General features: G+C 51.0%; 1 protein-coding gene across 1 annotated transcript; it reads left to right on the top strand.

Annotated features, from left to right (window-relative positions):
* Positions 1-2,827: 2,827 nt before the first annotated feature.
* On the top strand, positions 2,828-5,785 carry LOC125545602 (bidirectional sugar transporter SWEET1a-like). The gene is made up of 6 exons (XM_048709617.1): positions 2,828-3,126; positions 3,237-3,273; positions 3,668-3,763; positions 4,458-4,737; positions 4,844-4,963; positions 5,264-5,785. Exons 1-6 carry the CDS (start codon positions 3,090-3,092, stop codon positions 5,507-5,509), a joined length of 816 nt encoding a protein of 271 aa, XP_048565574.1. The 5' UTR covers positions 2,828-3,089; the 3' UTR covers positions 5,510-5,785.
* Positions 5,786-15,004: the final 9,219 nt, after the last annotated feature.

Genomic DNA, 15,004 nt, shown 5'->3' with positions numbered 1-15,004 from the left:
ATGTTGTTATGCGGTCTGACCGATAAAGATCTTCGTAGAATTTGTAGGAGCCAATATGAGCATCCAGGTTCCGCTATTGGTTATTGACCGGAGACGTGTCTCGGTCATGTCTACATTGTTCTCGAACTCGTAGGGTCCGCACGCTTAAGGTTTCGATGACAGTTATATTATGAGTTTACGAGTTTTGATGTACCGAAGGAGTTGGGAGTCCCGGATGAGATCGGGGACATGACGAGGAGTCTCGAAATGGTCGAGATGTAAAGATCGATATATTGGACGACTATATTCGGACATCGGAAAGGTTCCGAGTGGTTCGGGTATTTTTCGGAGTACCGGGGAGTTACGGGAATACGGGAGAAGAAGTATATGGGCCTTATTGGGCTTTAGGAGAGAGGGAGAGGCAGACTGCGCGCCCCACCAAGGCCTAGTCCGAATTGGACTAGGGGAAGGGGCTGCGCCCCCTCCTTCCTTCTCTTCCCTCTTCCCCTTCCTTGTCTCCTACTCCTACTACATGGAAGGACTCCTAGTTGGACTAGGAAAGGGGGAATCCTACTCCCGGTGGGAGTAGGACTCCCCTAGGGCGTGCCATAGAGAGGGCCGGCCCTCCCCTCCTCCACTCCTTTATATACGGGGGCAGGGGGCACCCCATAGACACACAAGTTGATCCACGTGATCGTTTTCTTAGCCGTGTGTGGTGCCCCCTTCCACCATAATCCTTGATAATATTGTAGCGGTGCTTAGGCGAAGCCCTGCGACGGTAGAACATCAAGATCGTCACCACGCCGTCGTGCTGACGGAACTCTTCCCCGACACTTTGCTGGATCGGAGTCCGGGGATCGTCATCGAGCTGAACGTGTGCTAGAACTCGGAGGTGCCGTAGTTTCGGTGCTTGATCGGTCGGGCCGTGGAGACGTACGACTACATCAATCAAACGCTTCCGTTGTCGATCTACAAGGGTACGTAGATCACACTCTCCCCTCTCGTTGCTATGCATCACCATGATCTTGCGTGTGCGTAGGAAATTTTTGAAATTACTGCGTTCCCAACATCATTGTCATCACAGATATCCACGGCAAGACATACATCAAGTGTTCTCAAATCTTTAAAGACTCAATCCGATAAGATAACTTCAAAGGGGAAACTCAATTCATTACAAGAGAGTAGAGGGGGGCAGAGGGAGAAAACATCATAGGATCCAACTATAATAGCAAATCTCGCGATACATCAAGATCGTGCCAAATCAAGAACACGAGAGAGAGGGAGATCAAACACATAGCTACTGGTACATACCCTCAGCCCCGAGGGATAACTACTCCCTCCTCGTCATGGAGAGTACCGGGATGATGAAGATGGCCACCGGGGAAGGATTGCCCCCTCCGGCAGGGTGCCGGAACGGGTCTAGATTGATTTTCGGTGGCTACGGAGGCTTCTGGCGGCGGAACTCCCGATCTATTGTGCTCACGGATGTTTTAGGGTATATGGAGATATATAGGCGGAAGAAGTACGTCAGGGGGCCCACGAGGGGCTCACGAGGGTGGATGGCGCGCCTAGGGGGGGTGGGCGCGCCCTCCTGCCTCGTGACCTCCTCGCAGATCCCCCGACATGCACTCCAAGTCTTCTGGGCATCTTTCCTTCCAAAAATGAGTTCCGTGAAGTTTCAAGTCAATTGGACTCCGTTTGATTTTCCTTTTCTTCGAAACCCTAAAACAGGGTAAAAATAGAAACTGGCACTGGGCTCTGGGTTAATAGGTTAGTCCCAAAAATGATATAAAAGTGTATAATAAAGCCCATAAACATTCAAAACAGTAGATAATATAGTATGGAGCAATCAAAAATTATAGATACGTTGGAGACGTATCAAGCCTGCCTTTGATGCTCGTGCAGGCCGTCGGTCCGGTATCCGTGAAGTTCGTCAGCGCACCTCGACGAGCTTGTTGGATAGTGTGGGTAGCTAATTCTCCCCGATGTGTGTGAGGGGTGGAGGGGGGAGGGGTGCCGAAGGCCACAGAGAATCATGGCATACATGGTTGCCGAGGGTCTCAAGCATGAGAGAACAACGCGAGGAGGCAGTTGCGGATAACTCCACATCCAAGACAATTGTCCGACCAAAATGTAGTCCACGTGCTGCCGCCGATGAAGACCATCGAGATGCCTCGGTATAGCGCATCACACACACAGAAATCGACAGTATGACCTATTCCTAAAAATGCATGAGAAATGCAACTGCTCAAGATTAATAAAAAATTGATGCTGGAAAAGTTTACTTTCGACTCGGTATCGTAAAGTATAGTGCCCTACACAAAGATTAAAATCGTGGGAGAAACGATTTCCCAGCAGCTATAATGGCCACCATAGTGGGCAATCGCGGTAATTTTTCGCTGGGACAGATGAGTTCTAGAGGTTGTTGCTGATTTTGGAGCCGTTTGAAGAGATTTATGGAGAAATCCGCGGCAGCAACCATATGATAGCCATCGGGCTATTTACATGCGATTTTATTTCGTGGTCCTACTACACACTACTCCCCGAATTAAAATCACGACACTTATTATTGAACAGTTACTTTTTTTAAGGAAATGACAGTGCCTTGTACCGATGGATTAATGATGTACTCGTACTATGCACTCCCTGTGTAATATAGGAACATTTTTGACAGAGTGCGTGGCAGTGTTGCTGAATTATCACTGCCGGAGCGTATTTGTGTTTTCCCACCGAACATTCTTTCGTCACACAGGAGTAGATAAGCTCGAAATGAATAAGCAGGCCCTCTCTCTGCATCCTGCTCACCTCTCTCCTGCTCCCTATATATCGTCTCCCGCACCTCCTCGGTCCAGCCACACACACATCAGTACATCACCGCAGACGCCGAGAAAGACACGCCGCATTCGTAACGCAGCTCCCGTGTTGCCTAGCGCGGTGCTGATTACCGAGCCGTTGGGAGCTGAGAGCTACTCGGTGCAGCTGAGTGCCCGAGTGCTCCTCTGTCCTCTGTCCTCTACACTCCTCCCCTCTCCTCTCGCTCGGCCGAGAAGGATAGATAGACCTCACCTCCCCCTCTCCCCCCACCGTGTTCTTGGGGCAGACGCGCCGAGATGGAGCATATCGCGAGGTTCTTCTTCGGGGTCTCAGGTGAGCGAGCGCCATGGCCGATCTTCTTCTTCCCTCTGTTTGGCGTTCTTTTCTTCGTCTTCTTTTGTGTGGATTGGTCTGAGTCTGACGGCTGTTTTTTCATCCGCCAGGCAATGTTATCGCTCTGTTCCTCTTCCTGTCGCCGGTGTAAGTGCTCCCCTGGCGCATCGCCTCCTTGATTTCATCTGTTTTCTTTGGCCGAGCTCTTGTGATGCGAGCACAACGATGGAAGACCCAAGAACCTGTGACTGATAGCGCTCTGTTCTTGGAGCCTTCCTCTCCACGCACCATTTCTTTCTCAAATTATAGTTCTGATGGTAAACCATCAGTCAGTATACAAACCTTGCAGTTTCGTTGGTGCTCGCACAAAGTTGGAGCACCATCTAGAGACAGACTGGCTAGATCCCATGCCGCACTCCATTGCTGTTACCATTATCTTTTCTGAAGCTCTGAGCTACATTTTCCTGCCTTCTCGCCGTGCTTGATTATTCTTTTGTTTTGCTCTGACCGGTGAGAAATCCCGCGTGCTGTGTTGCCGCAGCATCACCTTCTGGAGGATCATCAAGAGGAAGTCGACGGAGGACTTCTCCGGCGTGCCATACAACATGACGCTGCTCAACTGCCTCCTATCCGCATGGTAACCAACCGCTCCCCAACTCCCGCATGCTTCAGACACAGTCTCTTGCACTCTTGTACTACCACTAGTAGCAGGATAGATAGACACGCCGGACTTTCTCTAAAAAGTATAGCAGCAACACACGGCCTTGGCATGCACGACTGATCCTCCTTACATGCCATCTCCATGTACTATTATTACAGTTCACAAAGCAGCTCAGTTTTACAGTGAAAATCCCCATGCTTGCAAGTTGCAAGGATCTGTTGGATCTGCTGTGCTCTTGGGATACATTGGAACATGTGAGCGAACAGTGAAATTTTTAACTTGGCGTGTGGGTAGTTTTCCGTGCAGAAGAAACACTGCAGCTGATGGGATCAGGCGTGAGTTGGCTCCTAGCGTAGACTAGCCTGTGCCCGGTTTCTCCGGTAGATGGAAAGCTGGTCCTGGACCCACCTGCCAGCGCCGCGGCAGTACTACGGCCCCGGGAACGATAAATTTGTGCTGCACGGTTCGTGCACGGCCACCCTGGCCTGTCGGCGTTGCCAGCCAGGCAGTGACGTGTCCTCACGTTCATGTGCTTCTAATTTCCACCTAGATGGAAAACATTTTTTTTGGACAAGTTATTAGTTCATCCTGTCAGGACTAACCAATCAATAAGCAAATTAACCGAGGGGAAAATCAACTGATGGTTTAACTGATGGTTGGGTGGATGAAGGTACGGGCTGCCGTTCGTGTCCCCGAACAACATCCTGGTGACGACGATCAACGGCGCGGGGTCGGTGATCGAGGCCATCTACGTGGTCATCTTCCTCATCTTCGCGGAGCGCAGGGCCAAGGTCCGGATGCTGGGCCTGCTCAGCGTGGTCACCGCCATCTTCGCCACGGTGGTGCTGGTGTCGCTGCTGGCGCTGCACGGCAAGGCCCGCACAGTCTTCTGCGGCCTCGCCGCCACCGTCTTCTCCATCTGCATGTACGCCTCGCCGCTCTCCATCATGGTACGCACCCACGCACGCAGACACACAGACTAATTGTAATTGATTTACCTCTAGTTTTCATCCATGTACTCGGTCATGACCCATGCGTGTGTGCGTGTGTGCGCAGAGGTTGGTGATCAAGACCAAGAGCGTGGAGTACATGCCGTTCCTGCTGTCCCTGTCCGTGTTCCTCTGCGGCACCTCCTGGTTCATCTACGGCCTGCTCGGCCTCGACCCCTTCATCTACGTACGTCCTTCTCTTCTCCTTCCCTGGCAACCCAAGATCCCATCGACATGTCGTTCGGCTCTGATGATCGATCTGATCCATGATCCACCCGTATCGCGCACGGCCGGTGTGCGCTGCAGTGCTAGCTGTAGCCATTGAATGCTCCTAGTCCTTTGAGCGGATGGATTGGGATAGTGCCCACCACATGCAACGCCCAGCGAGACATGCGGCGCATTGCTGGAGTACAACATGTACTCCTAGTTCATTCAAAAGTTAAAACAAGCTGACAAGTAATGTTTTTACGCGCGCGCATGCATGCAGATCCCCAACGGGTGCGGGAGCTTCCTGGGCCTGATGCAGCTCATCCTCTACGCCATCTACCGGAAGAACAAGGGCCCCGCCGCCGGCGCCGGCAAGGGGGAGGACGCCGACGAGGCCGACGAGGTGGAGGACGCCAAGAAGGCGGCAGCTGCAGTGGAGATGGGCGAGGCAAAGATCAAGGTCGACGACGACACCGCCGTCGTCGACGAGCCGGCCGTTGTCGACAAGGTCGCCGCGCAGGTGTAGCCGCCGCCGTTGCAGAGAGAGCTTGCATGGAGTGACAGCAGCATAAGTGCGCTGCTTAATTAGTTAGTAGAGCTATTATGCTACGCAGATCGTGGGTGTCTGCCTTGTTGATTTGTTTCTTGACTTGGTACGTACACGTACATTTGCCAGAAAGAAAGCTGGTGCGGAACCCTCTCCCCAAAGGCCAGCCTACGGGAGAGCTATGAAACAGTACTCCGAAAATCTCAAACTGTAACTGCAAGTGTGAATTACTACCTCTGCTCTGTTTCTCTGTGTTGTACTCCTCCAAAGATCGAATTTGGTTTCTGCCTGAAAGATTGCGTGGAAGCGTATGCCTTTGAGCAGGGACGCGTACGTGTTATATAGGCAATGCAGATTACATCATGCGGCAGTTAGGTTGTGGATTGATCCTCAAGAAAACTATACAAGAGATAAGGATAAACCCTAACAACCTAACCACCTAGATTACAACGCACGCAATCTATCTACCTCTCTACGGTATACGGTTTACAATACCGTATACCTTGTACATGACTCTTTCTAACACGCCCCCTCAATCACAGCTTTACCAAGTTGAGATTGCCCTTGAAGTCTTCTAACTTCTTCCATGACAAAGCTTTGGTAAAACCATCTGCAACTTGATCATCTGTGGGAATAAAACGGATATCTAGTAGTTTGTTAGCTACTCTCTCTCGAACAAAATGATAGTCCACTTCTATGTGTTTTGTCCTTGCATGAAACACTGGATTTGCTGACAGATATGTGGCATCAATATTATCACACCAGAGACGTGCAACTGGTGAGTGCATAACTCCAAGTTCACGTAGCAAAGTTTGAACCCAAATAATCTCAGCAGTGGCATTGGCTAAAGATTTGTACTCTGCCTCTGTACTAGACCGAGAAACAGTAGCTTGCTTACGTGCACTCCAAGAAATCAAATTTGGACCAAAGAACACACAAAACCCTCCTGTCGACCTTCTGTCATCTGGACATCCTGCCCAGTCAGCATCAGAGAAAGCACTAACAACATTGAAAGTTGACTTGGTAAATTTCAGACCCGTACTCATAGTACCCTTGAGATATCTCAAAATTCTCTTAACAGCTGTCATATGTTGAGAAGTAGGAGAATGCAGGTACTGGCATACTTTATTAACAGGGAAACAAATGTCAGGTCTTGTCAGTGTCAAGTACTGCAAGGCACCTACCATGCTCCTGTATTTTGTTGATTCATCGGCCCCTAGAGGCTCCCCTTCTTCTCTTGACAACTTTTCTGACGTGGAGAGGGGCATGTTTGAAGCCTTACAATTTACCATTCCTACACGCTTAAGCATATCCAGGACATATTTTTCTTGAGTAAGGAGTATTCCATCTTTTACCTTTCTCACCTCAATACCCAAGAAATAATGAAGACCACCCAAATCTTTCAAGGCAAAATCCTTCTTAAGATCTTCTAGCAATGCTACAGTTGCATCTTGTGATGAGCTAGCAACAATAATATCATCAACATAAACCAACATAAAAATAGTGATATTTCCCTTTCTGTAGAAGAACAAAGAAGTATCTCCCTTGGATGATTTGAAACCAAGTATTTGAAGTTTTTCACTTAACTTGGAGTACCAAGCCCTAGGTGCTTGTTTTAGTCCATACAGAGCTTTATCAAGTTTGCATAGATAATTCTCCTTTCCTTTTACCTCATAACCAGGTGGTTGTCTCATATAGACTTCTTCCTCTAGAACGCCATGAAGAAACACATTCTGAACATCCAATTGCCTTAGGCTCCAATTTCTTGATACTGCAACAGAGAGAACAAGTCTGATAGTAGCTGCCTTTACAACAGGACTAAAGGTATCTTTATAATCTATACCACATCTCTGTTTAAAACCTTTGGCTACTAATCTTGCCTTATACCTATCAACTTGACCATCTGCTTTCCTTTTAATTCTATAAACCCATTTACAATCAATGATATTCTTGTTTCGTGTTGGTGGAACTAGATGCCATGTCTTATTTTCAATAAGAGCACCATACTCATCATTCATAGCCATTTTCCATTTTGTGTCACTTAGAGCTTCATGCAAACTACTTGGCTCACCAGTAGTTGTTAAGCCTCCAAACCGAGGTTTGAGCTTGTCATACCGGACCGTACCATCTGTACGAATTTGTGGTTTTACAATACCGTGCTGTGATCTTGTCCTGCGAGACGACATATCAGGAGCTGCATGAGGCTGCGCCGCAGAAGATCTAGCCGAGGGAATCACAGCCGCGCGGGATCCCACGTCGATCTTGCCATCAGTTGCACGAGATCCCATGTCGATCCCGTCGTCAGTGCCAGGGGATCCGACATCCCGCCTTGTCACATCGGCATTGGCCGACGCGCCCACATCAGGTTGGTCCACCTGGCGGTCATCGTGAGGCAGTGCCCGGCGCGAGGGACCGGTCGGCTTAGAAGTTGGCCCACCTGGGGAGCTGAGGGAGTCCTGGATTAGGGGGTGTTCGGGTAGCTGGACCATACCTTCAGCCGGACTCCAGGACTATGAAGATACAAGATTGAAGACTTCGTCCCGTGTCCGGATGGGACTTTCCTTGGCGTGGAAGGCAAGCTTGGCGATGCGGATATTCAAGATCTCCTACCATTGTAACCGACTTTGTGTAACCCTAACCCTCTCCGGTGTCTATATAAACCGGAGGGTTTTAGTCCGTAGGACAACTTCATATACAACAATCATACCATAGGCTAGCTTCTAGGGTTTAGTCTCCTTGATCTCGTGGTAGATCTACTCTTGTACTACCCATATCATCAATACTAATCAAGTAGGACGTAGGGTTTTACCTCCATCGAGAGGGCCCGAACCTGGGTAAAACATCGTGTTCCTTGCCTCCTGTTACCATCCGGCCTAGACGCACAGTTCGGGACCCCCTACCCGAGATCCGCCAGTTTTGACACCGACATTGGCGCTTTCATTGAGAGTTCCTCTGTGTCGTCGCTTTTAGGCCCGATGGCTCCTTCGATCATCAACAACAATGCAGTCCAGGGTCAGACTTTTCTCCCTGGACAGATCTTCGTCTTCGGCGGCTTCGCACTGCGGGCCAATTCGCTTGGCCACCTTGAGCAGATCGAAAGCTACGCCCCTGGCCATCAGGTCAGGTTTGGAAGCCTAAACTACACGGCTGACATCCGCGGGGACTTGATCTTCGACGGATTCGAGCCACAGCCAAGCGCGCCGCACTGTCTTGATGGGCATGATATAGCTCTGCCGCTAAACGGCGCCTTGGAGGCCGCACACGCATCGGTTCCGACCATTGATTCGGAGCCTACTGCGCCGATCGAGGATTAGCGGTTGGACGCTGCCTCAGGGGCTGCAATCTCAGAGGCGATCGAGCCGAACTCCAGCCCCGCACTCCCATGGCCCGTGACTCCGAGGAGCTAGATTCCTCTCCGAACTCCGAGCCCCCCACGCCCCTGCTGATCGAATCCGATTGGGCGCCGATAATGGAGTTCACCGTCGCGGACATCTTTCAGCACTCGCCCTTCGGCGACATCCTGAATTCTCTAAAGTCTCTCTCTTTATCAGGAGAGCCCTGGCCGGACTACGGTCAACAAGGTTGGGATACGGACGATGAAGAAATTCAAAACCCACCCACCACCCACTTCGTAGCCACTGTCGACGACTTAACCGACATGCTTGACTTCGACTCTGAAGACATCGACGGCATGGACGACGATGCAGGAGACGAACAAGAACCAGCACCTGTAGGGCGCTGGAAGGCCACCTCGTCATATGACATATATATGGTGGACACTCCAAAGGATGGAGATGGCGATGGAACAACGGGGGATGATAACTCTAAGAAACAGCCCAAGCGCCGGCGTCAGCGGCGCCGCTCTAAATCCCGCCAAAGAAAAAACGGTGATTCCGGCACGGGAGATAATACTACTCCGGATAGCGCCGAAGAACACCCCCTCCAGCAAGATTCAGCACAGGAGGACAGAGAAGCCAGCCCTCACGAGAGGGCGGCAGACCAAGAGGTTGAGGACGATAATTATACGCCTCCCTCCGAAGACGAGGCAAGCCTCGACGACGACGCGTTCGTCGTGCCAGAGGATCTCGCCGAACAAGAGCGTTTTAAACGCAGGCTTATGGCCACGGCAAGCAGCCTCAAGAAAAAGCAGCAACAGCTTAGAGCTGATCAGGATTTGCTAGCTGACAGATGGACTGAAGTCCTTGCGGCCGAAGAGTATGAACTCGAACGCCCCTCCAAGAGTTACCCAAAGCGCAGGCTGCTACCCCGACTAGAGGAGGAAGCACCTACATCACCAGCGCATGACATGGCCGACCGGCCACCTCGTGGCCGCGATAGAGAGGCCTCTTGGCACTCCACTCAAGCCATGCCCCGGCGCCGCGTCAAGCATACTAAGGCACGGGAAAATGCGCCCGACCTACGCGACATACTGGAGGACAAGGCAAGGCAAACAAGATCGATCTACGGATCGCGCAGGCGCCCCACGGCACGTGACGGTGATCGTCACTCCGGATGCAATAAATCCGGCCGGGCCAAACTCAACAGACAAAGCTCCTTCGAGCTGCGTCGTGATATAGCTGTTGGAAATAAGCCCTAGAGGCAATAATAAATTGGTTATTATTATATTTCCTTGTTCATGATAATCGTTTATTATCCATGCTAGAATTGTATTGATAGGAAACTCAGATACATGTGTGGATACATAGACAACACCATGTCCCTAGTAAGCCTCTAGTTGACTAGCTCGTTGATCAATAGATGGTTATGGTTTCCTGACCATGGACATTGGATATCGTTGATAACGGGATCACATCATTAGGAGAATGATGTGATGGACAAGACCCAATCCTAAGCCTAGCACAAGATCATGTAGTTCGTATGCTAAAGCTTTTCTAATGTCAAGTATCATTTCCTTAGACCATGAGATTGTGCAACTCCCGGATACCGTAGGAGTGCTTTGGGTGTGCCAAACGTCACAACGTAACTGGGTGGCTATAAAGGTACACTACAGGTATCTCCGAAAGTGTCTGTTGGGTTGGCACGAATCGAGACTGGGATTTGTCACTCCGTGTAAACGGAGAGGTATCTCTGGGCCCACTCGGTAGGACATCATCATAATGTGCACAATGTGATCAAGGAGTTGATCACGGGATGATGTGTTACGGAACAAGTAAAGAGACTTGCCTGTAATGAGATTGAACAAGGTATCGGGATACCGACGATCGAATCTCGGGCAAGTATCGTACCGCTAGACAAAGGGAATTGTATACAGGATTGATTGAATCCTCGACATCGTGGTTCATCCGATGAGATCATCGTGGAACATGTGGGAGCCAACATGGGTATCCAGATCCCGCTGTTGGTTATTGGCCGGAGAGTTATCTCGGCCATGTCTGCATGACTCCCGAACCCGTAGGGTCTACACACTTAAGGTTCGATGACGCTAGGGTTATAGGGAATAGATATACGTGGTTACCGAATGTTGTTCGGAGTCCCGGATGAGATCCCGAACGTCACGAGGAGTTCCGGAATGGTCCGGAGGTAAAGATTAATATATAGGAAGTATGGTTTTGGCCACCGGAAGTGTTCCGGGCATCACCGGCAGTGTACCGGGACCACCGGAGGGGTCCGGGGGTCCACCAGGTGGGGCCACCAGCCCCGGAGGCCTACATGGGCCAATAGTGGGAAGGGACCAGCCCCTAAGTGGGCTGGGGCGCCTCCCCACCAAGGCCCATGCGCCTAAGGGGGAGAGGGGGCAAATCCTAAGGGCAGATGGGCCTTAAGGCCCATGCCTGGTGCGCCTCCCTCTCCCCCTCCACTTGGCCGCCACCCTAGATGGGATTGGGGCTGGCCGCCGCCCCTAGGGTGGAACCCTAGGTGGGGTGCACCCCTCCCTCTCCGCTATATATATTTGAGGACTTGTGGCTGCCAACAGATGTGATTTGCTCTCCCTGTTGGCTCAGCCCTACCCCTCTCCCTCCTAGTCTCTTGTAGTGCTTGGCAAAGCCCTGCTGGAGTCCCGCGCTCCTCCACCACCACCACGCCGTCGTGCTGCTGCTGGATGGAGTCTTCCCAACCTATCCTTCTCCCCTTGCTGGATCAAGGCGTAGGAGACGTCACCGGGCTGTACGTGTGTTGAACACGGAGGTGCCGCCCGTTCGGCACTAGGATCATCGGTGCTTTGGATCACGACGAGTACGACTCCATCAACCCGTTCACTTGAACGCTTCCGCTTAGCGATCTACAAGGGTATGTAGATGCACTCTCCTTCCCTCGTTGGTAGACTTCTCCATAGATTGATCTTGGTGATGCGTAGAAAATTTTGAATTTCTGCTACGTTCCCCAACAATAGCCCAATACAGAGGCGCCGCACACCCACTATGCTTCACAGATGAAGTAATGGATCATAAAATCCCTGAGGGCTTCAAACCCGTAAACATTGAATCATACGATGGCACAACAGATCCTGCGGTATGGATCGAGGATTATCTCCTTCATATCCACATGGCCCGCGGTGATGATCTACACGCCATCAAATACCTCCCACTCAAACTTAAGGGACCGGCCCGGCATTGGCTTAATAGCTTGCCAGCAGACTCAATCGATTCTTGGGAGGACCTGGAAGCCGCATTCCTTGATAACTTCCAGGGCACTTATGTGCGACCACCAGACGCCGATGACCTAAGCCACATAATTCAGCAGCCAGAGGAATCGGCCAGGCAATTCGGGACACGGTTCCTAACAAAGAAAAACCAGATAGTCGACTGTCCAGACGCAGAGGCCTTAGCGGCCTTCAAGCATAATATCCGTGACGAGTGGCTTGCCCGGCACCTGGGACAGGAAAAGCCGAAATCTATGGCAGCCCTCGCAACACTCATGACCCGCTTTTGCGCGGGAGAAGACAGCTGGCTAGCTCGCAGCAGCAATTTGACCAAGAACCCTGGTAATTCAAACACCAAGGACAAAAGCGACAGGTCGCGTCGGAACAAACAAAAGCGCCGCGTTAACAGTGACAGCAACGAGGATACGGCAGTTAATGCCGGATTCCGAGGCTACAAATCCGGTCAACGGAAAAGGCCATTCAAAAGAAATACTCAGGGCCCGTCCAGTTTGGACCGAATACTCGACCGCTTGTGCCAAATACATGGCATCCCCGAAAAGCCAGCCAATCACACCAACAGGGATTGTTGGGTGTTCAAGAAGGCAGGCAAGTTAAGAGCCGAAAACAAAGACAAGGAGCTGCATAGCGACGACGAGGAGGAGCCCAGGCCGCCGAACAACAGTGGACAGAAGGGATTTCCCCCGCAAGTGCGGACGGTGAACATGATATACGCAACCCACATCCCCAAGAGGGAGCGGAAGCGTGCGTTACGGGACGTATATGCGATAGAACCAGTCGCCCCAAAGTTCAACCCATGGTCCTCCTGCCCGATCACCTTTGATCGGAGGGACCACCCCACTAGCATCCGTCACGGCGGCTTCGCCGCATTGGTTCTAGACCCAATCATTGACGGATTTCATCTCACAAGAGTCCTCATGGACGGCGACAGCAGCCTGAACCTGCTTTACCAGGATACAGTGCGAAAAATGGGCATAGATCCCTCGAGGATCAAGCCCACCAAAACGACCTTTAAAGGCGTCATACCAGGTGTAGAAGCCAACTGTACAGGCTCAGTCACACTGGAAGTGGTCTTCGGATCTCCGGATAACTTCCGAAGCGAGGAGTTAATCTTCGACATAGTCCCGTTCTGTAGTGGCTATCACGCACTGCTCAGGCGAACCGCATTCGCAAAATTCAACGCGGTACCGCACTATGCATACCTCAAGCTCAAGATGCCAGGCCCTAGAGGAGTAATCACGGTCAATGGGAACACTGAACGCTCCCTCCGAACGGAGGAGCACACGGCAGCGCTCGCAGTAGAAGTACAAAGCAGCCTCTCTAGGCAGTTCTCCAGTTCGGCCTTCAAAAAGCCGGACACTATCAAGCGCGCCCGGAGTACCCTACAACAAAACCGCCTGGCGTAGCAATGCGGCCCCAACCCTAGCCCTCGCGATATAGCGAAACCAGTGCTTCGCGTACATAACTACGCTCTTGAAATACCATGGGCAGAGGGGAAGGGGCACTATCACGGCACGCCCGAAATACGGCTTAAACCGCACCAGGGGCTGCCGGATTCCTTTTTTTTTTCTTTTTTTCTCTTACTCTCAGGACTCCATATTTCGGATGACCCGTTCGGCAATTCAACTGCCGCACAAACGATGCAAGATCCAGGAAAGCAGACAAGCCACGCCGCATTATGGAACTCCCACGTGGTCTCTATTGCGAGCAGTATACCTGTTTTTTAATACAATTCCGCGGCCTGCCCCTGGCCAGGACATGTTAAATAGTCCAATTTCTTTTGCTTATCGCACTATTTGTATCGTTCCGCTTTCATAGCAGCCTTTCTATAAACAATGCATAGTTTTTGTCTATTTTTTGCATTATCCTCTTGTTATATATATATGTTTATTAATAACATGTTGCATCCGTACACTGTGGTACGGCAAAATACGCCAGGGGCTTCAGTACCCATCAATATGGCGTGAGAAGTCTGTACACTTTCACAAGTGCGGCACCCCGAACTTATAGCACTATATGCATCGGCTCCGAATCATGATTTGGGTCAATAGTTGGGTTTGCCCGGCTCCTATGTTTTGGTGCCTTACGTTCCGCTATATCGGCTAAGGTAGCACTAGGAGAACCACTGTGATTGTGCCCCAGTTGAGCTGGGCCGAGCACCTCAATGGAGAAAGCTAAAACTGACTGTCATGATGAGGCAAGAGACCGGTCGCTGTTCGAGAGGTTTTTCGAGTCCTTAAAGACTTATGCCGCTTCGAGCGAGGAACCGGCTTTGTCCGGCCAAGGCATGGATAGCGCCCCGAACTCGGTCTTCCGAATACTAGGGGCTTCGCCGAAATTTAAAATTATAGAGTTCTATGGCTAAGTGAGAGTGTTCAAGCATTATAGTCCGATTGCCTTGTTTGTTGCGCTGAGCGCCTCCCTCGACGGACCCAATCATGGGAAAAAGAGCGCTCAGGTTTATCCCGAACACCCCAGCACTAGTGGCATGGGGGCAGAAGCCGACGACTGGCCATCTCTCAATTTTTTGATAAATGGTCACACAGAAAGTAATATTTTAAATTCAACAAGCATTGCTTAGCGCATATGAACAAGTTTTCAACGCACAGGATAACACGAGCGAGTTCATTCAAAAATTACATCCTTGGTACATTCATCCGCCATAAGGCAGGCACCAGCCAGAACATCCTTGTAATAGTTCTCGGGCTTGCGATGCTCCTTCCCTGGCGGCGGCCCGTCCCTCACAAGATTCTCACCGTCCAGCTTACCCCAGTGCACCTTTGCACGGGCAAGGGCCCTACGGGCACCTTCGATGCAGACGGAGCGCTTGATGACCTCGAGCCTGGGACAAGCCT

This window comes from Triticum urartu, chromosome 3 (genome assembly GCF_003073215.2).
Source record: "Triticum urartu cultivar G1812 chromosome 3, Tu2.1, whole genome shotgun sequence".
Classification (NCBI taxonomy): Eukaryota; Viridiplantae; Streptophyta; class Magnoliopsida; order Poales; family Poaceae; genus Triticum; species Triticum urartu.
The sequence above is the reverse complement of the archived record's forward strand: the minus strand, read 5'-3'. Positions and strand labels throughout refer to the sequence as shown.